The sequence below is a fragment of the Lipophrys pholis genome (assembly GCF_963383615.2).
Source record: "Lipophrys pholis genome assembly, contig: SCAFFOLD_64, whole genome shotgun sequence".
Taxonomy (NCBI): Eukaryota; Metazoa; Chordata; class Actinopteri; order Blenniiformes; family Blenniidae; genus Lipophrys; species Lipophrys pholis.
The window spans coordinates 92,501-115,000 of NW_028292185.1; the positions used below are offsets into that span (position 1 = coordinate 92,501).

A 22,500-nucleotide genomic window follows, 5' to 3' on the forward strand; every position below is an offset into this window, starting at 1 on the left:
CCTGGTGGTGATGTTCCTGGTGATGATGTTCCTGGTGGTGATGTTCCTGGTGGTGATGATGTTCCTGGTGGTGATGTTCCTGGTGATGATGTTCCTGGTGGTGGTTTTGTTCCTGGTGATGATGTTCCTGGTGGTGATGATGTTCCTGGTGGTGATGATGTTCCTGGTGGTGATGTTCCTGGTGGTGGTGATGTTCCTGGTGGTGATGTTCCTGGTGATGATGTTCCTGGTGGTGAGGTTCCTGGTGATGATGTTCCTGGTGGTGATGATGTTCCTGGTGGTGATGTTCCTGGTGGTGGTGATGTTCCTGGTGGTGGTGATGTTCCTGGTGATGATGTTCCTGGTGATGATGTTCCTGGTGGTGGTGATGTTCCTGGTGGTGGTGATGTTCCTGGTGATGATGTTCCTGGTGATGATGTTCCTGGTGGTGATGTTCCTGGTGGTGATGTTCCTGGTGATGATGTTCCTGGTGGTGGTGATGTTCCTGGTGATGATGTTCCTGGTGGTGGTGATGTTCCTGGTGATGATGTTCCTGGTGATGATGTTCCTGGTGGTGATGATGTTCCTGGTGGTGGTGATGTTCCTGGTGGTGATGTTCCTGGTGGTGGTGATGTTCCTGGTGATGTTGTTCCTGGTGGTGATGTTCCTGGTGTTGTTCTTCTGCAGTCCCAGGCTCCTGTTCAGACCATCCAGCTGGCGGTCAGCGTGTTGAAGGACGTGCTGCAGTACTCGTCCCAGCTGTCGGAGCTCTCCAGGGAGGTGGGACTGAACTCCGTCCTGGGAATCCTCACGTCTCTCATGGGCCTCAAGGCGGAGGTGAGAAGCGTGTTTGCCATGTTCATGTTCACCGTGTTCACTGTGTTCACTGTGTTCACGATCACCATGTTAATGTTCACTATGTTCACCATGTTGATGTTCACCGTGGTCACACTCACCATGTTCATCGTTTTCATGTTCACCGTGTTTACCGTGTTAATATTCACCATGTTCACTGTGTTCACATTCACCATGTTCACCATGTTCATCATGTTCATCGTGTTCATGTTCACCATGTTCACCATGTTCACCATGTTCACCATGTTCATGTTCATTGTGTTCATGTTCACCATGTTCACTTGTTCACCATGTTCACCATGTTCATCATGTTCATCGTGTTCATGTTCACCATGTTCACCATGTTCATCATGTTCATCGTGTTCATGTTCACCATGTTCACTGTGTTCACCGTGTTCATGTTCACCAGGTTCATGTTCACTGTGTTCACTGTGTTCGCGTTCACTGTGTTCACCAGGTTCATGTTCACTGTGTTCGCGTTCACTGTGTTCGCGTTCACTGTGTTCACCAGGTTCATGTTCACCGTGTTAATATTCACCATGTTCACTTTGTTCACCGTGTTCATGTTCACCAGGTTCATCATGTTCATGTTCACCAGGTTCATCATGTTAATGTTCACCATGTTCATGTTCACCATGTTCACTTGTTCACCATGTTCACCATGTTCATCATGTTCATTGTGTTCATGTTCACCACGTTCACCATGTTCATCATGTTCATCGTGTTCGTGTTCATGTTCACCATGTTCATCATGTTCACCATGTTCACCATGTTCATCATGTTCATCGTGTTCATGTTCACCATATTCACCATGTTCACCATGTTCATCATGTTCACCGTGTTCATGTTCACCAGGTTCATCATGTTCATGTTCACCATGTTCATCATGTTCATCGTGTTCATGTTCATCATGTTCACCATGTTCACCATGTTCACCATGTTCATGTTCACCATGTTCACCATGTTCACCATGTTCACCATGTTCATCATGTTCACCGTGTTCATGTTCACCAGGTTCATCATGTTAATGTTCACCATGTTCATCATGTTCACCATGTTCACCATGTTCACCATGTTCACCATGTTCATGTTCACCATGTTCATCATGTTCACCATGTTCATCATGTTCATTGTGTTCATGTTCACCATGTTCACCATGTTCATCATGTTCATCGTGTTCATGTTCACCATGTTCATCATGTTCACCACGTTCACCATGTTCATCATGTTCATCGTGTTCATGTTCACCATGTTCACCATGTTCACCATGTTCATCATGTTCACCATGTTCACCATGTTCACCATGTTCATCATGTTCACCATGTTCACCATGTTCATCATGTTCATCGTGTTCATGTTCACCATGTTCACCATGTTCACCATGTTCATCATGTTCATGTTCACCATGTTCACCATGTTCACCATGTTCATCATGTTCACCGTGTTCATGTTCACCAGGTTCATCATGTTAATGTTCACCATGTTCATGTTCACCATGTTCACCATGTTCATCATGTTCACCATGTTCACCATGTTCATCATGTTCATCGTGTTCATGTTCACCATGTTCATCATGTTCACCACGTTCACCATGTTCATCATGTTCATCGTGTTCATGTTCACCATGTTCACCATGTTCACCATGTTCATCATGTTCACCATGTTCATCATGTTCATGTTCACCATGTTCATCATGTTCACCATGTTCATCATGTTCATGTTCACCATGTTCACCATGTTCACCATGTTCACCATGTTCATCATGTTCACCGTGTTCATGTTCACCATGTTCATGTTCACCATGTTCATCATGTTCACCATGTTCATCATGTTCATGTTCACCATGTTCACCATGTTCACCATGTTCATCATGTTCACCGTGTTCATGTTCACCAGGTTCATCATGTTAATGTTCACCATGTTCATGTTCACCATGTTCACCATGTTCATCATGTTCACCATGTTCACCATGTTCATCATGTTCATCGTGTTCATGTTCACCATGTTCATCATGTTCACCACGTTCACCATGTTCATCATGTTCATCGTGTTCATGTTCACCATGTTCACCATGTTCACCATGTTCACCATGTTCATCATGTTCACCATGTTCACCATGTTCATCATGTTCATCGTGTTCATGTTCACCAGGTTCATCATGTTAATGTTCACCATGTTCATGTTCACCATGTTCATCATGTTCACCACGTTCACCATGTTCATCATGTTCATCGTGTTCATGTTCACCATGTTCACCATGTTCACCATGTTCACCATGTTCATCATGTTCACCATGTTCATCATGTTCATCGTGTTCATGTTCACCATGTTCACCATGTTCACCATGTTCATCATGTTCACCATGTTCACCATGTTCATCATGTTCATCGTGTTCATGTTCACCATGTTCACCATGTTCACCATGTTCACCATGTTCACCGTGTTCATGTTCACCAGGTTCATCATGTTAATGTTCACCATGTTCATGTTCACCATGTTCATGTTCACTGTGTTTAATTAATACATTTAAGCTGGAACTCCAGTAACTAACAGGAAACCTTGTAATTTCACAAATTCGAGCTCACATGTCAACAAAAACCAGAACACAACCAGAACCCTCCAGACCACAACCAGAACCCTCCAGAACACAACCAGAACCCTCCAGACCACAACCAGAACCCTCCAGAACACAACCAGAACCCTCCAGAACACAACCAGAACCAGAACACAACCAGAACCCTCCAGACCACAACCAGAACCCTCCAGACCACAACCAGAACCCTCCAGAACACAACCAGAACACAACCAGAACCCTCCAGACCACAACCAGAACCCTCCAGAACACAACCAGAACCCTCCAGACCACAACCAGAACCCTCCAGAACACAACCAGAACACAACCAGAACCCTCCAGACCACAGCCAGAACCCTCCAGAACACAACCAGAACCCTCCAGAACACAACCAGAACCAGAACACAACCAGAACCCTCCAGAACACAACCAGAACCCTCCAGACCACAGCCAGAACCCTCCAGAACACAACGAGAACCCTCCAGAACACAACCAGAACCAGAACACAACCAGAACCCTCCAGAACACAACCAGAACCCTCCAGAACAGACCCTTGCAGCTTCACTCTGGTGTGGTGAATTCAGATCAAAACCAGGGTGAATGTTACTGACGATAGTGAAACTGTCTGTTCCTACTCTAGTGTGAACTTCCAGCCATGGAGGGGATGACCGCCTGTATGACCTTTTACCCTCGAGCCTGCGGCTCCCTGAGGGTGAGACATTCACACACATTCACACACATTCACACCTTCACACTGCTGGTAGTGGCCTGGCGCTGATGGACGGGCTGTGCTGTGTTCCAGGACAAGCTGGGAGCATACGTCCTGTCTAAGATGGACAGCACCAACAGGAAAACACAAGAGGTTAGTTCTCCTCACACCGTGACCCCCAGTGACCTTTGACCCCTCAGACTGACCCTAACCCTCTGTCCCACTCCAGATGGCCTGTCAGTGTTTCGGTCGGTTGCCCTGTCTGGGCGGTCTGCTGGACCGGGGGCTGGGCGGCGGCCGCGCGGAGGCCTGGACCAATCAGATCCACTGCCTGCTGGCCTCGGCCAATGGGCTCCTGGCACAGATCTACCAAGGAGCAGAACCAGACGGGGCGCCGCAGTACCAGGGCCCCGGGCTGGACCTGCCCTTCCCCCACCTGGACCAAACAGACCCTCTGCTGCTGCTGCAGCAGCTGCACAGATACACTGCAGTGTGCCTGGCTCTGAAACACACTCTCAGGTACCTCACACACTCTCAGGTACCTCTCACACTCTCAGGTACCTCACACACACTCTCAGGTACCTCACACACTCTCAGGTACCTCTCACACTCTCAGGTACCTCACACACTCTCAGGTACCTCTCACACACTCTCAGGTACCTCTCACACTCTCAGGTACCTCACACACTCTCAGGTACCTCTCACACTCTCAGGTACCTCACACACTCTCAGGTACCTCACACACACTCTCAGGTACCTCACACACTCTCAGGTACCTCTCACACTCTCAGGTACCTCACACACTCTCAGGTACCTCTCACACTCTCAGGTACCTCACACACTCTCAGGTACCTCTCACACTCTCAGGTACCTCTCACACACTCTCAGGTACCTCACACACTCTCAGGTACCTCACACACACTCTCAGGTACCTCACACACTCTCAGGTACCTCACACACACTCTCAGATACCTCACACACACTCTAAGGTACCTCACACACTCTCAGATACCTCACACACACTCTAAGGTACCTCACACACTCTCAGGTACCTCACACACTCTAAGGTACCTCACACACACACTCTAAGGTACCTCACACACACACTCTAAGGTACCTCACACACACTCTAAGGTACCTCACACACTCTCAGGTACCTCACAAACACTCTCAGATACCTCACAAACACTCTAAGGTACCTCACACACTCTCAGGTACCTCACACACTCTCAGGTACCTCACAAACACTCTCAGATACCTCACAAACACTCTCAGATACCTCACACACACTCTCAGATACCACACAAACACTCTCAGATACCTCACACACCCTCAGGTACCTCACAAACACTCAGGTACCTCACACACACTCTCAGGTACCTCACACACACTCTCAGATACCTCACAAACACTCTCAGATACCTCACACACCCTCAGGTACCTCACAAACACTCAGGTACCTCACACACACTCTCAGGTACCTCACACACACTCTCAGATACCTCACAAACACTCTCAGATACCTCACACACTCTCAGGTACCTCACACACACTCTCAGATACCTCACAAACACTCTGATACCTCACACACACTCTCAGGTACCTCACACACTCTCAGATACCTCACAAACACTCTCAGATACCTCACACACTCTCAGATACCTCACACACACTCTCAGGTACCTCACACACACTCTCAGATACCTCACACACACTCTCAGATACCTCACACACACTCTCAGATACCTCACACACACTCTCAGGTACCTCACAAACACTCTCAGATACCTCACACACACTCTCAGGTACCTCACACACACTCTCAGATACCTCACACACACTCTCAGATACCTCACACACACTCTCAGATACCTCACACACACTCTCAGGTACCTCACAAACACTCTCAGATACCTCACACACACTCTCAGGTACCTCACAAACACTCTCAGATACCTCACAAACACTCTAAGGTACCTCACACACTCTCAGGTACCTCACACACACTCTCAGATACCTCACACACACTCTCAGGTACCTCACACACACTCTCAGATACCTCACACACACTCTCAGGTACCTCACACACTCTCAGGTACCTCACACACACTCTCAGATACCTCACACACTCTCAGGTACCTCACACACACTCTCGGGTACCTCACACACTCTAAGGTACCTCACACACTCAGATACCTCACACACACTCTCAGGTACCTCACACACACTCTCAGATACCTCACACACACTCTCAGGTACCTCACACACACTCTCAGGTACCTCACACACTCTCAGGTACCTCACACACTGTCAGGTACCTCACACACACTGACCGGCTGGCCAGCCATGGGTTGGCCTCCCCTGGTCTACAGGACGGAGGTTCGAGTCAGGGAGTCAGGTTCTACTCATAATCTGAAGATGTGATTGATCAGTCTGTGATTGATCAGTCTGTGATTGATCAGTCTGTGATTGATCAGTCTGTGATTGATCAGTCTGTGATTGATCAGTCTGTGATTGATCAGTTGAAGTTGAAGCTTTAACCTGCATGAAGATTCCCTCCTGGTGTGTTTGTGCCTCAGAGTGGATCCAGCGACAGCAGTCCGTCTGCCGGCCAGGAGAATCCTCAACATGGTGTGCAGAGCGCTGGCCGTCAGCTCCAAGAGCATCGTGAGCACACACACACACACACACACACACACACACACACACACACACACACACACACACACACACACACACACACACACACACACACACACACACACACACACACACACACACACACACACACACACACACACTCACACACACGTTTCCCTCGTCTCTTGTCTGCATCAGAATCTAACCGGAGATGGAAGTCTGAGGCTTCTGGTTCTTCCTGCAATACACACCAACACACTGGAGGTCCTGGCTGCTCTCATCACATCGTGAGTACACACACACACACACACACACACACACACACACACACACACACACACACACACACACACACACACACACACACACACACACACACACACACACACACCATGTAGATCCTAAAGAAGCCAGTTACATTGAGACGGTGTGTTTAAACGGCAGCGATTTCAGGTGAAATTAAAGCTGCAAGCAGCCTTGATCAGGACCTCGACTCTGGACTCTGGCCCATCGGGGTCAGAGTAACCGCGGCCTCCGGCCCAACCGTGGGCTCTGGCCCGCAGGGTTAGGGTTGGGGTTAAACCCGAACCCTAACCTGATTGATCAAATATACATTTTGGAGGTTTGAACAAAAAAGGTCTTTTTCTGAAAAATGGGGGGGGGGGGGCTTTTATTTTGAAAGCCAACTAACCTCTAATCTAACTGATCCCTAAATATAAATTTTGTAGGGTTTTGGGGTTATTTTTAATAAGCATGGACTTTTATTGTCCACCTGGGTCCCCTGATGGTTTTAGAATGGACAGTGATTTTAAGCTGGACTCAGATGAGGACAGTGGTTCAGTCCAGCGTCTTCCAGCTCAGCAGGTAAAGGTGGAGACCATTCTGTCCCAGCAACACTTTGAAACGGTAATCCCTGCTGGATTAACGCTCTTTATGCTGGAGTCAGCCAGTCGCTGACCCCCTGTCCACTTTTAAAACTCACCTGAAGACCCATTCTGATTCTCTGGCTGCTTTTATTGTTTGTTTCACTGTTTTTACTCTTCTATTGTAATCTTTAAATCTTTGTCTTTTATTGTGAAGCCCTTTGGCTTCAGCCACAGCTGATTTAAAGTGCTATATAAATAAAGGTGACTTGACTATTCCACTGTTTAGTGTTTCCATGGAAACAGACAGCGTTTCTTCTGAAACAAAAACTCAATTATGATGTGATTTTACTTGAAACGTTGCTGAGAATCAAGTCTGTCTTTGTCCCCCCGTCCCGTCCCCCCGTCCCCCCGTCCCCCCCCCAGAGTACGCAGTGGTCTGGTTCAATATGCTTCAGTCCTCCAGAGGTTGTTTTCTCAGACGCTCTCGGCCTGGACGCCGCTTTCTGAGGCCAGCGTGGGGCAGCAGAGAGCCTTCAGGTAGGACACACGCCTGTCTGTCTGACTGACGCACGCCTGTCTGTCTGACTGACGCACGCCTGTCTGTCTGACTGACGCACGCCTGTCTGTCTGACTGACGCACACCTGTCTGTCTGACTGACGCACGCCTGTCTGTCTGACTGACGCACACCTGTCTGTCTGACGCACGCCTGTCTGTCTGACTGACGCACACCTGTGGGCGTGTCCCTGTCCACAGCGGCGTGCGGGTACAGGTGTTTAAGACCCTGGAGCTGTGGGTGCAGGTGGGTGGAGCCTCTGCCGGCGTGCTGCAGGGCAGCCTGAGTCACTGTGAGCTGCTGTTCAACCACCTGCTGGGAGAGGCCACGCCCAGTGCCGACTCCGTCAAGGTGAGCCTTGCCCTGCCGCGCTGCCCGGCCCGGCCCGGCCCGGCCCGGCCCGGCGTCACAGAGCCTGACCTGTGCCATGTGTCCACTCAGCTCCGGGGGGCGCTGTCGGGCGAGGTGGTCACTGGGGGGAAACCTGGACCTCGCAGGACCAAACACCTGGTCATCGCTGACGGACTGGGACCGGCCCAGAGGAAGGGGGACCTGCTGGCCAACCAGGACTCCTGTCTGTCGGCCCTCAGAGGTACTGAGTTACTCTCGTGTAATCCGAGTACTTCTCTTCACAGTGCTCAGACACATGTCAGTTACTCTCATGTAATCAGAGTACTTCTCTTCACAGTGCTCAGACACGTGTCAGTTACTCTCGTGTAATCAGAGTACTTCTCTTCACAGCACTCAGACACATGTCAGTTACTCTCGTGTAATCAGAGTACTTCTCTTCACAGCACTCAGACACGTGTCAGTTACTCTCGTGTAATCAGAGTACTTCTCTTCACAGCACTCAGACTCATTGTACTGACCAGCGGCACGCTGCTCAAGAAGGACATACACAAGGTACAGTCCACCGTCTGGTTTATAGAGTCCATCAGAACCAGAGTTGTAAGAACCAGAGGTCAGAGGCCTGACGGTGTGTCTCCTGCAGCGGCTCCATGACGTGGTTCTGCCGCTGTGCGTGCGCCTGCAGCAGCAGCAGTCCAGCAGTTCTGCCACCGAGACACCAGGGGGCGTCAGTGGACCGTACGGCAGCGCCCTCTGCAGGAGGGAACTGTACAGGTAAGGTATTATTGTTTATTATCACGGTTCCTGCAGGGTCTTCACAAGTATTGCATTTACCAATCAGTATTTAGTACCTTAAAACGGTATTAAGTTTGATATGGGTTAGCGATGACTGGTCCCAGTTAGGAACCTGTCAGTCAGGATCGTCCGGTACCGAGTCGGTATCAGTCGGTATCAGTCGGTATCAGTCAGTACCGAGTCGGTATCAGTCAGTACCCAGTGGGTATCAGTCGGGATCGTCTGGTACCCAGTCGGTATCAGTCGGTATCAGTCGGTACCGAGTCGGTATCAGTCAGTACCCAGTGGGTATCAGTCGGGATCGTCTGGTACCCAGTCGGTATCAGTCAGTACCCAGTCGGTATCAGTCGGGATCGTCTGGCACCCAGTCGGTATCAGTCAGTACCCAGTCGGTATCAGTCAGGATCGTCCGGTTCCCAGTCGGTATCGTCCGGTACCCAGTCGGTATCAGTCGGTATCAGTCGGGATCGTCCGGGATCCAGTCGGTATCAGTCAGTACCCAGTCGGTATCAGTCGGTATCAGTCGGGATCGTCCGGGACCCACTTAGCACCAGCTATCACACTTGGTCCAGCAGCAGCAACAAGAATCAACCTCCAGGTGGCGTTAGGTTCTCCCCCGACCCAAACAGCAGAGGTTCTGTGTTGCTCATTGTTGCCAGTGTGGCTGTGAATGATGCAGTGACAGGGGGTCTAAAGTAGAACCCGACCCGCTGCTGTGGAGTCGGGCCATTGAGAAGCGTAGAGCCATGACTCCATGTTGGATCAGTTTAATGATTCATATTCCAGAATGTGGATCGATCATAATCCTAACTTCATGGCTTTTATTCAGAAATTCATAACGCAGACGTATAATGAGGCGGTATGGCTCGGTTGGTAGAGTAGTTCTCTCCCAATCTGAAGGTTACAGGTTTGATTCCCGTCTCTGCCTACCTACATGCCGAAGTGCCCTTGGGCAAGACACTGAACCCCAAAACTGCCTGGGTGAATGAGTGAGAGAGTGAGTGGGTAGTATTATTACTATTAATAACTTACAAGTATACAGACATATAAAAATACTCTTCAGGAACTGTTCAGTGTGTTAATGCGCCGACTCGTCTGAACCCCCTGCAGTGGACGGACTAGTGATGAAGACATTGTGGTGTGTTCCAGGTTGCTGCTGGCTCTGGTTCTGGTCCCGTCTCCCTCTTGGCCTCCTCCTCTGTCCTGCGCCACGTCCATCCTCAGCAAAGGTCGCACGGACCGGAACCTCAAGGTGACCTCGCCAGCTCCACTGTCAGTGGACAGATTGCAGGCTGCACAAGGGGCCCATGTGGGCCTCTTGTGCAGCCTGCAGTGAGTTCTACAGAAACTCACCTCGCCTCACCTCCACTGCGCAGAATATGATGTCCTTGTACAGTCCGGTACGGTACAGTACAATATGGTACGGTATGGTACAGTACAGTCCGGTACAGTACAGTCCGGTACGGTACAGTACAATATGGTACGGTACAGTCCGGTACGGTACAGTACAATATGGTACGGTATGGTACAGTACAGTCCGGTACAGTACAGTCCGGTACGGTACAGTACAATATGGTACGGTACAGTCTGGTACGGTACAGTACAATATGGTACGGTATGGTACAGTACAGTCCGGTACAGTAATGTATGGTACAGTACAGTACAATATGGTACGGTACAGTCCGGTACGGTACAGTACAATATGGTACGGTACAGTACAATATGGTACAGTCCGGTACGGTACAGTACAATATGGTACAGTACAGTCCGGTACAGTACAATATGGTACGGTATGGTACAGTCCGGTACGGTACAGTACAATATGGTACAGTACAGTCCGGTACGGTACAGTACAATATGGTACGGTACAGTACAATATGGTACAGTCCTCTACGGTACGGTACAGTACAATATGGTACGGTACAGTACAATATGGTACAGTACAGTCCGGTATGGTACAGTACAATATGGTACAGTCCAGTCCGGTACAGTACACTATGGTACAGTACAGTCCGGTACGGTACAGTACAGTACAATATGGTACAGTACAGTCCGGTACGGTACGGTACAGTACAGTACAATATGGTACAGTACAGTACAATATGGTACAGTACAGTCCGGTACGGTACAGTACAATATGGTACAGTCCGGTATGGTACAGTACAGTCCGGTACGGTACAGTACAATATGGTACAGTCCGGTATGGTACGGTATAGTCCATTACGGTGCAGTCTGGTATGGTACAGTACAATATGGTACAGTACAGTCCGGTACGGTACAGTACAATATGGTACAGTCCGGTATGGTACGGTATAGTCCATTACGGTACAGTCTGGTATGGTACAGTACAATATGGTACAGTACAGTCCGGTACGGTACAGTACAATATGGTACAGTCCGGTATGGTACGGTATAGTCCATTACGGTACAGTCTGGTATGGTACAGTACAATATGGTACAGTACAGTCCGGTACGGTACAGTACAATATGGTACAGTACAGTCCGGTACGGTACAGTACAATATGGTACAGTCCGGTATGGTACGGTATAGTCCATTACGGTACAGTCTGGTATGGTACAGTACAATATGGTACAGTACAGTCCGGCACAGTACAGTAAAATATGGTAGGGTACAGTCCGGTACAGTATAGGGATGGGTCCGATCCAGTATCGGTATCTGGTTCCGATACCCATAGACATAAAACCTAGATGCCACACGGCCTATCAGCGCCTGTTGACGTGACGTGCCTGCAGCGCCGCCATCTTGGGGAGGTCTCCCCTCGTGCTGAACATAAAGACCCCAGGATAGAAAATCTACCAAAACATTCCGAGCTCGCTTCCTCCTCCACCTGCTCTATCCCATGGAACGCTCTATCCCACGGAACGCTCTATCCCACGGAACGCTCTGTCCCACGGAACGCTCTATCCCACGGAAAGCTCTGTCCCACGGAACGCTCTGTCCCACGGAATGCTCTGTCCCACGGAACGCTCTATCCCACGGAATGCTCTGTCCCACGGAAAGCTCATAGAGGAATTACTGGGAGGGTTAACCTAACCCTAACCCTATTTTATTAAAGTGTTTATGGGACAGTGTTTATGGGACAGTATTTTATTAAAGTATTTATGGGACAGTGTTTATGGGACAGTATTTTATTAAAGTATTTATGGGACAGTGTTTTATTAAAGTATTTATGGGACAGTGTTTATGGGACAGTATTTTATTAAAGTATTTATGGGACAGTATTTTATTAAAGTATTTATGGGACAGTATTTTATTAAAGTATTTATGGGACAGTATTTATGCGACAGTATTTTATTAAAGTATTTAATAAAATACTGTCCCATAAACACTGTCTCATAAAGTATTTATGGGACAGTATTTTATTAAAGTATTTAATAAAATACTGTCCCATAAACACTGTCTCATAAAGTATTTATGGGACAGTATTTTATTAAAGTGTTTATGGGACAGTGTTTATGGGACAGTATTTATGGGACAGTATTTATGCGACAGTATTTTATTAAAGTATTTATGGGACAGTATTTATTGGACAGTATTTATGGGACAGTATTTATGGGACAGTATTTTATTAAAGTATTTATGGGACAGTGTTTATGGGACAGTATTTTATTAAAGTATTTATGGGACAGTATTTATGCGACAGTATTTTATTAAAGTATTTATGGGACAGTATTTATTGGACAGTATTTATGGGACAGTATTTTATTAAAGTATTTATTGGACAGTATTTATGGGACAGTATTTTATTAAAGTATTTATGGGACAGTATTTATGCGACAGTATTTTATTAAAGTATTTATGGGACAGTATTTATTGGACAGTATTTATGGGACAGTATTTTATTAAAGTGTTTATGGGACAGTATTTTATTAAAGTATTTATGGGACAGTGTTTATGCGACAGTATTTTATTAAAGTGTTTATGGGACAGTATTTTATTAAAGTATTTATGGGGTAAAGTATATTAAAGCAGGGAGACCGTCCTCTGTCTCATGTTAAAGGGTTTGGTTCCTTTCTCATGTTCTGGCCAGGTTCTCTTCCTTCTATCTGTATTGTGTAATCCCAGGATGTTCCCATGGTTCTCTGTACTAGGGACAGGAGGTACTTGGTGGTGAGACGTTAGTAAGAGTGAGTATTCTAAGATGGTGGAAGGACCAGTCACTCATGTACTTTGTATACAGGTTTGGTTGTTCTGTGGAGATTTTACTGTGATGGACAGAAAGTTAAAGGGAAATGTTCTGTGAACCATGAAAATACCAATAAAAAAAACTACATACATTCAATTCAAAAACATGTCAAATAGCAGGAAATACATACTGCTTGTGTACTTTCTGACTTTATCAGTCTGGTGGCCTTTGAAGTTTTACCAGGAACTTCCCAGCCTGCCTCGGTGCAGTTCTGCAGGGTGGAGTTCTTCAGGGTGGAGTTCTTCAGGGTGGAGTTCTTCAGGGTGGAGTTCTTCAGGGTGGAGTTGAGCAACATGGTTCTGCAGCTCCGCCTCCTGAACAGCAACGCCTTTACTGTCACGTAGTGATGATGTCACATTCCTGTGTCGCTACGCGGCGTTCATAACCCCGCCCACATTGTGACGTAGTCTCTGGTCTGTTCTGTCCTCAGGTGGCGTCGTTCTGCACCGAGGCTCTGGCGGTCTGTAATGGCCTCCTTCACCCCCGGACCCCCTCTATCTCGCTGCCCCTGCCCCCACTTGCCCTTAAACCCACCCCCGCTGCTCCTGTCCTGCCCCCCTCTCAGGGTCCGGCCCCCGGACTCACACTGCCCACCCTGCTGGGAAGCTCCGCCCCCGGACCCCCCTTCCCCACCCGGCACTCACTGGGCCTGGGTCCGGGTCCCGGGTCCCTGCTGGGCTCGTTGGAGAACCACCTGTCCCTGGTCCCGGGCCTCCCGGGCCAGGGTCCGTCCCCGGGGGACCTGCTGCTGTCTCCCCACGCCCCCCACCAGGAACTGGGCCCCCCCGAGGGCCAGAGGCCCGTGTTCGTGCGCTACGACAAAGAGGAGGCGGAGGACGTAGAGATCTCGCTGGACAGCGACTCTGACGACAGCGTGGTCATCGTCCCCCCAGGGATGCTGGCGGGCGACGCCCAGCAGGACGCCGCCACCACCGGCTCTCAAAACCTGCTGTCCTCCGCCCCTGGAGACACCGGCAGCGCTCCGCCCGGAGGAGACTCGGCGGCCCCCACCTCGGCGGCCGCCTCCACCGTAGACGGCTCCTCCCTGCATAATGACCTGGCCACCTCCTCCCCCCTACTCACCACCTCCACCACCTCCGTCAACTCCTTCCCCCCCACTGGCGCCTCCGTTGTCTCCCTGGTTCCTCCTCTGAGCTCCGGCGCGCTGGCAGCGCCTCCTGGTGGCCTGGTGGACTCGCTGGCCGGCCGGCCTCAGCTCCAGCAGATGCTGATGCAGCCCCCCCCGCCCGGCCAGCCCCCCCCCCTGGGTTTGCCGCTCCCGATACACCAGCTCCAGAACCAGCTGGGACCGGCGGGCCGCCACCTCCACCCGCACCCCCCTCCCCCCCCGAGCAACGAGGACTCCGCCGTCATCAACATCAACAGCACAGACGAGGAGGAGGAGGATGAGGAGGAGCTGGATGACGAGGAGGAGCTGGAGGAAGACGAGGAGGGCATGGACGAGGATGACGAAGAGGAAGAGGTGAGCGACATCGCCGAGGACGAGTTCTACGACGGCGAGGAATACGAGGACTACGATGAAGAGGATGGGGAGGAGCTGGAGGAGGAGGAGGAGGAAGAGGAGGAGAACGGAGACATCCCTCCCCTGGAGGGGGTGGAGGACAACACAGGGGAGTCAGAGGTGGAGGAGGGGAAGGCCGGGCGAGCGGCCTTAGACGAGGGCGGGGCCTCTGGGATGGTGGTGGAGGGAGAACCGGAAGGGGGGATCGAGGAGGTGCAGACCAACAGAACTCTGTTCAGCGAGGACCGGATGAAGGTGCAGGAGGTGGAGAGCATCGGGGTTCTGGAGGGGGAGGGGGAGGGGGAGGGGGAGGAGGACGACCCCACCATGCCTCAGATCCTGTGTGTCACCGGGGGGGCGATGGAGGAGGGGGAGGAGGAGGGAGGAGGAGGAGGAGGAGGAGGAGGAGGAGGAGGCGTGGGGCTGCAGGAGGAAGCGGGCAGTTCCTGGGAAGGCGGAGCCAAACACAGCGAGCCGACCCCCCCCAGTGAAGAGCACCCGGCCAGTCAGCAGGTGAGCACACACACACACACACACACACACACACACACACACACACACACTCTGTCTCTCTGAGCGTGGTGACGGAGCAGTGTGCTGATGGTGTTGTCCCCACAGGCTGAGCCCCCCCAGGACGGGGGTCAGACAGAGGCTCCACCCAGCAGCCTCCCAGAGCAGGAAGATCCTCCACCAGCTTCATCTTCATCATCTTCATCATCATCTGCAGCCCAAGAGGCCACTCCGACTGCGAGAAAGGAGGAGGAGGAGGAGGAGGAGGAGCCAGCAGCTGGAGGAGGAGGAGGAGGAGGAGGAGGGAGCGATGGAGAAGAGGGGAAGGGCCTGAAGAGGAAGAGAGAAGAAGCACCAAGAGAAGAAGAAGAAGATCAAAGCTCAGACAAGAAGAAGGTGACGATTCAATAATCAGCTCAAACCAACAGTCTGTGATTGATCCTCTGATCTGTGATTGATCCTCTGATCTGTGATTGATCCTCTGATCTGTGATTGATCCTCTGATCTGTGATTGATCCTCTGATCTGTGATTGATCCACTGATCTGTGATTGATCCTCTGATCTTTGATTGATCCACTGATCTTTGATTAATCCACTGATCTGTGATTGATCCTCTGATCTGTGATTGATCCACTGATCTGTGATTGATCCTCCGATCTTTGATTGATCCTCTGATTGATCCACTGATCTGTGATTGATCCTCTGATCTGTGATTGATCCTCTGATCTGTGATTGATCCTCTGATCTGTGATTGATCCTCTGATCTGTGATTGATCCTCTGATCTGTGATTGATCCACTGATCTTTGATTGATCCACTGATCTGTGATTGATCCTCTGATCTTTGATTGATCCACTGATCTTTGATTAATCCACTGATCTGTGATTGATCCTCTGATCTGTGATTGATCCACTGATCTGTGATTGATCCTCCGATCTTTGATTGATCCTCTGATTGATCCACTGATCTGTGATTGATCCACTGATCTGTGATTGATCCTCTGATCTGTGATTGATCCACTGATCTGTGATTGATCCTCCGATCTTTGATTGATCCTCTGATTGATCCATTGATCTTTGATTGATCCACTGATCTTTGATTGATCCACTGATCTGTGATTGATCCTCTGATCTGTGATTGATCCACTGATCTTTGATTGATCCTCTGATCTTTGATTGATCCACTGATCTGTGATTGATCCTCTGATTGATCCTCTGATCTTTGATTGATCCACTGATCTCTGATTGATCCTCTGATCTTTGATTGATCCTTTGATTGATCCTCTGATCTGTGATTGATCGTCTGATCTCTGATTGATCCTCTGATCTGTGATTGATCCTTTGATCTGTGATTGATGCTCTGATCTCTGATTGATCCTCTGATCTGTGATTGATCTGTGATTGATCCTCTGCTCTTTGATTGATCTACTATGCAATCATAAAGTAAATTTAAAATACAAATAAATAAATAGAGCAAGAAATGTGAGTCCCAGAAGTAGCTGAACATTTTTAATAGACCTTAAATGTAGTATTATAATGCTAATGACACTACTAATTTGTGTACGAAAAACTGCATTGTCTACTAAATGCTGCATTCTAGAATACTAAACACTACATATATGTGTACTGTATACCACATTTTGTACTAAATACTTCTTTGTGTGCTAAAGAATACCACACTGGACAACTAAATACTGCATTGTGTACTACTAAACACTGCATTGTGTACAAAATACTACATATTGTACTATTAAATATTACATTATGGATGACTAAATACAACGTGTACTGAGCACTACATTGTGGACAACTAAATACTACATTGTGATGATATTGAAGGAACCAAACACCAAATAATATATTATGGAAGAAATATACTTCATTAAAAGCACACAACTGAACTAGTATAAAGATGTATAAAACATATATATACATGAATATAACAAATACAAAGATGCTAAATAAAACTTTACTTCAGGAGCCACATACAGTCCAGTTTCATCTTGAGTGGCTGGACTGGTAAAGTATTGCTATACTAACCTTTAAATTTACTCTTTAAAGTATTTCTTTGTTGTGGTAGTACACAGTGTACATGATGAAACTGTAGAATTCATAAGATCAAACAATTAGTACTGGAAATGACTCCAATCTCAACATCAGGTCCATTTGAATGAAACATTGTGGTAAAATACAGTGAAGTTAGTTACTTCTACACTGTTAGTTACTGCTACAGTGTTAGTTACTGCTGTGTGTACACTGTTAGTTACTGCTACAATGTTAGTTACTGCTGTGTGGACAGTGTTAGTTACTGCTGTGTGTACACTGGTAGTTACTGCTACAATGTTAGTTACTGCTGTGTGTACAGTGTTAGTTACTGCTACAATGTTAGTTACTGCTGTGTGGACAGTGTTAGTTACTGCTACAATGTTAGTTACTGCTGTGTGGACAGTGTTAGTTACTGCTACAATGTTAGTTACTGCTGTGTGGACAGTGTTAGTTACTGCTACAATGTTAGTTACTGCTGTGTGGACAGTGTTAGTTACTGCTACAATGTTAGTTACTGCTGTGTGTACACTGTTAGTTACTGCTACAATGTTAGTTACTGCTGTGTGTACAGTGTTAGTTACTGCTGTGTGTACACTGGTAGTTACTGCTACAATGTTAGTTACTGCTGTGTGTACAGTGTTAGTTACTGCTGTGTGTACAGTGTTAGTTACTGCTACAATGTTAGTTACTGCTGTGTGTACAGTGTTAGTTACTGCTGTGTGTACAGTGTTAGTTACTGCTACAATGTTAGTTACTGCTGTGTGTACAGTGTTAGTTACTGCTACAATGTTAGTTACTTCTGTGTGTACAGTGTTAGTTACTGCTACAATGTTAGTTACTGCTGTGTGTACACTGTTAGTTACTGCTACAATGTTAGTTACTGCTGTGTGTACAGTGTTAGTTACTGCTACAATGTTAATTACTGCTACCGTGTTAGTTACTGCTGTGTGTACACTGTTAGTTACTGCTACAATGTTAGTTACTGCTGTGTGTACACTGTTAGTTACTGCTACAGTGTTAGTTACTGCTGTGTGTACAGTGTTAGTTACTGCTACAACGTTAGTTACTGCTGTGTGTACACTGTTAGTTACTGCTGTGTGTACAGTGTTAGTTACTGCTGTGTGTACACTGTTAGTTACTGCTACAATGTTAGTTACTGCTGTGTGTACACTGTTAGTTACTGCTACAATGTTAGTTACTGCTGTGTGTACAGTGTTAGTTACTGCTACGTTAGTTACTGCTGTGTGTACAGTGTTAGTTACTGCTACAATGTTAGTTACTGCTGTGTGTACAGTGTTAGTTACTGCTACGTTAGTTACTGCTGTGTGTACAGTGTTAGTTACTGCTACACTGTTAGTTACTGCTGTGTGTACACTGTTAGTTACTGCTACAATGTTAGTTACTGCTGTGTGTACAGTGTTAGTTACTGCTACACTGTTAGTTACTGCTGTGTGTACACTGTTAGTTACTGCTACAATGTTAGTTACTGCTGTGTGTACACTGTTAGTTACTGCTACACTGTTAGTTACTGCTGTGTGTACACTGTTAGTTACTGCTACAATGTTAGTTACTGCTGTGTGTACACTGTTAGTTACTGCTGTGTGTACAGTGTTAGTTACTGCTACAACGTTAGTTACTGCTACAATGTTAGTTACTGCTGTGTGTACACTGTTAGTTACTGCTACAATGTTAGTTACTGCTACAACGTTAGTTACTGTAATGGAGCTGCTGCTACTTCAACTGGCTTCAGGAGCCAATTACTGCCTGGGCCCCCAATTGGAGTACTAGACCCAGTGCCAGACCTAGTACTAGGTCTCGTACCAGTACCAGACCCAGACCCAGAGCCAGACCCAGTACTAGACCCAGTACTAGACCAAGACCAAGACCCAGAGCCAGACCCAGAGCCAGACCCAGTACTAGACCCAGTACTAGACCAAGACCAAGACCCAGAGCCAGACCCAGTACTAGACCCAGTACTAGACCAAGACCAAGACCCAGAGCCAGACCCAGTGCCAGACCCAGTACCAGACCCAGACCCAGACCCAGTACTAGACCCAGAGCCGGACCCGGACCCTCTCAGTGAATGGAGACTGTAGAGGACACCCTGCAGGTGATGAACTTGATCTTTGACTCCTCAGTCACGGAGACGTTTGTGACTCTTTCAGGTGGACGATGACGCCATGGCGTCCATGTTGGCTGACTTCGTGGCGTGTCCGCCGGACGCCGAGGAAGGAGCCTCTGGGTCCAGTCGTTCCTGAACGCCGTTGCCGAGACGGCGCCATGGCTGACCTGATCCTGTGTCAGTGGTCACGTTAACCTGCTGCTCCACACCGGAGTCACTTTGTTTGGTTTGGTTTTTCCTCTTTCACAATAAAACGTCTTTCATGAGAAACAGATGCTTTACTGGGATTCATGTTCTGCTGACCTGTCTGTGGTGTGACCTGTCTGTGGTGTGACCTGTCTGTGGTGTGACCCGTCTGGTGTGTGACCCGTCTGTGGTGTGACCTGTCTGGTGTGTGACCTGTCTGTGGTGTGACCTGTCTGGTGTGTGACCTGTCTGTGGTGTGACCTGTCTGTGGTGTGACTTTGGACCTGTCTGTGGTGTGACCTGTCTGTGGTGTGACCTGTCTGGTGTGTGACCTGTCTGTGGTGTGACCTGTCTGTGGTGTGACTTGTCTGTGGTGTGACTTGTCTGGTGTGTGACCTGTCTGTGTTGTGACCTGTCTGTGTTGTGACCTGTCTGTGGTGTGACCTGTCTGTGTTGTGACCTGTCTGTGGTGTGACCTGTCTGGTGTGTGACCTGTCTGTGGTGTGTGACCTGTCTGTGGTGTGACCTGTCTGTGGTGTGACCTGTCTGTGGTGTGACCTGTCTGTGTTGTGACCTGTCTGTGGTGTGACCTGTCTGGTGTGTGACCTGTCTGTGGTGTGTGACCTGTCTGTGGTGTGACCTGTCTGGTGTGTGACCTGTCTGTGTTGTGACCTGTCTGTAGTGTGACTTTGGACCTGTCTGTGGTGTGACCTTTGACCTGTCTGTGGTGTGACTTTGGACCTGTCTTTAGTGTGACCTTTGACCTGTCTGTCCAGTTGTCTGTTGTTACGTCCACCAAAGACGTAATAAAATATGATGTAACTCTGTCAGTTGCTCTAACAGTGAATTGTCTTTGTAGAAAGACAATCAGAGACGACTGGTGGAGCTCTGTCCTCTGAAGGATTCAGGACAGATTGATTATAGGTCTGGAGCCAGGTCCAGCCCTCAGGGCGTTTCTTGCTCACTATTTTTCACTATTATTTCCAGTTAACAAAGGACAGCGCTGGGCCACCACAAGTTGGTTCTGACCCCTGACCTTTGACCTCTGACCTTTGACCTCTGACCTTTGACCTCTGACCTCAGGGCCAGAAAACCTTGTGGAGAAAAGTTCCCGGTGAAATGATGTGAGTGTGAACGTGAAGACAGTCGTCGTGTCCGTCTTCACATTTCTTTCTGAAACTTTCTGCTTCAGAACCACTGGTGAGTTTTACGTGTTGAGTTCCACACGGACACGGTGAAACACCCGTGTTGCTCCGCCGCCGCCGCCACTCATTTATTACCTTTTCAGCATTTCACAATTAAACACTTCACTTCCTGTGTAAATCGCGTGACTACGGAAGTCTCAAAGGATTACAAGAAAACTTCAGAATAAGACAGTAGAATAAATCACTACCTCGGGGTGTCCCACCTTTTATTGTCTCTGAGCTTCGTTCAAACAGTGAGCGACTGGTGTTTTGGACCATTTCTTCAGATCACTAATTCCCTTCTAGAACAGGTAAATGTGCTTCTTCTGGAAACATTCAAATATATTGACACCTGATGTCCATAGAACGTCCACCAGCATGTCCACTTTGTAAAGTCACTAATCAACAATACTTAACAGGTACACCTAGAAATCTAAATCGTGAAAAGGAACTTTACAAGTTGAAAAACTTATAAAGTTACAGATACAAATCACTTGTTTATGCTCACTGTTCTAACGACAATCTAGACGTTCTCAAGGTATCAAATTGTACAACGGCTCACTACTATAATCAAAGAAAAGTCGGCAGCGCGCGGAATATGGAACCACACTCATACACTGTCAAAACATAAACACTGCACTAGTGCAACCTTCTGAACATCGCATGGTCACCATCACCTGGTCACCATCATATGGTCACCATCATATGGTCACCATCACCTGGTCACCATCACCTGGTCACCATCACATGGTCACCATCACCTGGTCACCATCACATGGTCACCATCACCTGGTCACCATCACCTGGTCACCATCACCTGGTCACCATCATATGATCACCATCACCTGGTCACCATCACCTGGTCACCATCACATGGTCACCATCACCTGGTCACCATCATATGGTCACCATCATATGATCACCATCACCTGGTCACCATCACCTGGTCACCATCACCTGGTCACCTCCAGGTGCTGCAGAGCTTCAGTCAGTGAGAAGAGTGACACTGGAAGCAGGAGTGGATCTGCTGATTGTGGTTTTAAAGTTCATTCTTCACTCGGCTTCTCAACTTTGATCTGATTTTCACTGATTCACACAAACATGGTGACCAAGTCCAGCGTCCATCTTCACTTCCAAACTCCAGTAATGCTGTGAATGCTGCTGGGAGTTTAGCCGGACATCACCTTGGAGATTTATGACCTCCACCTCCACCTCCACCTCCATCTCCACCTCCACCTCCACCTCCACCTCCACCTCCACCTCCACCTCCATCTCCACCTCCATCTCCACCTCCATCTCCACCTCCACCTCCACCTCCACCTCCACCTCCATCTCCACCTCCACCTCCACCTCCACCTCCATCTCCACCTCCACCTCCCTCTCCCTCTCCACCTCCACCTCCACCT

General features: G+C 48.3%; 1 protein-coding gene across 1 annotated transcript in view; it reads left to right on the forward strand.

Moving 5' to 3' along the window:
* The window catches only part of pelp1 (proline, glutamate and leucine rich protein 1), a gene marked incomplete at its 5' end in the record, with an annotated part of 25,704 nt that extends 5,716 nt beyond the window's left edge, over positions 1-19,988 (forward strand). The window contains 15 exons of the mRNA XM_080493753.1: positions 667-816; positions 4,047-4,118; positions 4,209-4,268; positions 4,345-4,634; positions 6,695-6,782; positions 6,954-7,042; positions 8,045-8,158; positions 8,376-8,526; positions 8,617-8,767; positions 9,023-9,078; positions 9,167-9,297; positions 10,468-10,570; positions 13,957-15,561; positions 15,667-15,954; positions 19,768-19,988. Of these exons, the coding sequence (XP_080349879.1) occupies positions 667-816; positions 4,047-4,118; positions 4,209-4,268; positions 4,345-4,634; positions 6,695-6,782; positions 6,954-7,042; positions 8,045-8,158; positions 8,376-8,526; positions 8,617-8,767; positions 9,023-9,078; positions 9,167-9,297; positions 10,468-10,570; positions 13,957-15,561; positions 15,667-15,954; positions 19,768-19,860 (3,441 nt within the window). The 3' untranslated portion in view covers positions 19,861-19,988. The remainder of the gene's footprint in view (positions 1-666; positions 817-4,046; positions 4,119-4,208; positions 4,269-4,344; positions 4,635-6,694; positions 6,783-6,953; positions 7,043-8,044; positions 8,159-8,375; positions 8,527-8,616; positions 8,768-9,022; positions 9,079-9,166; positions 9,298-10,467; positions 10,571-13,956; positions 15,562-15,666; positions 15,955-19,767) is intronic.
* Positions 19,989-22,500: the final 2,512 nt, after the last annotated feature.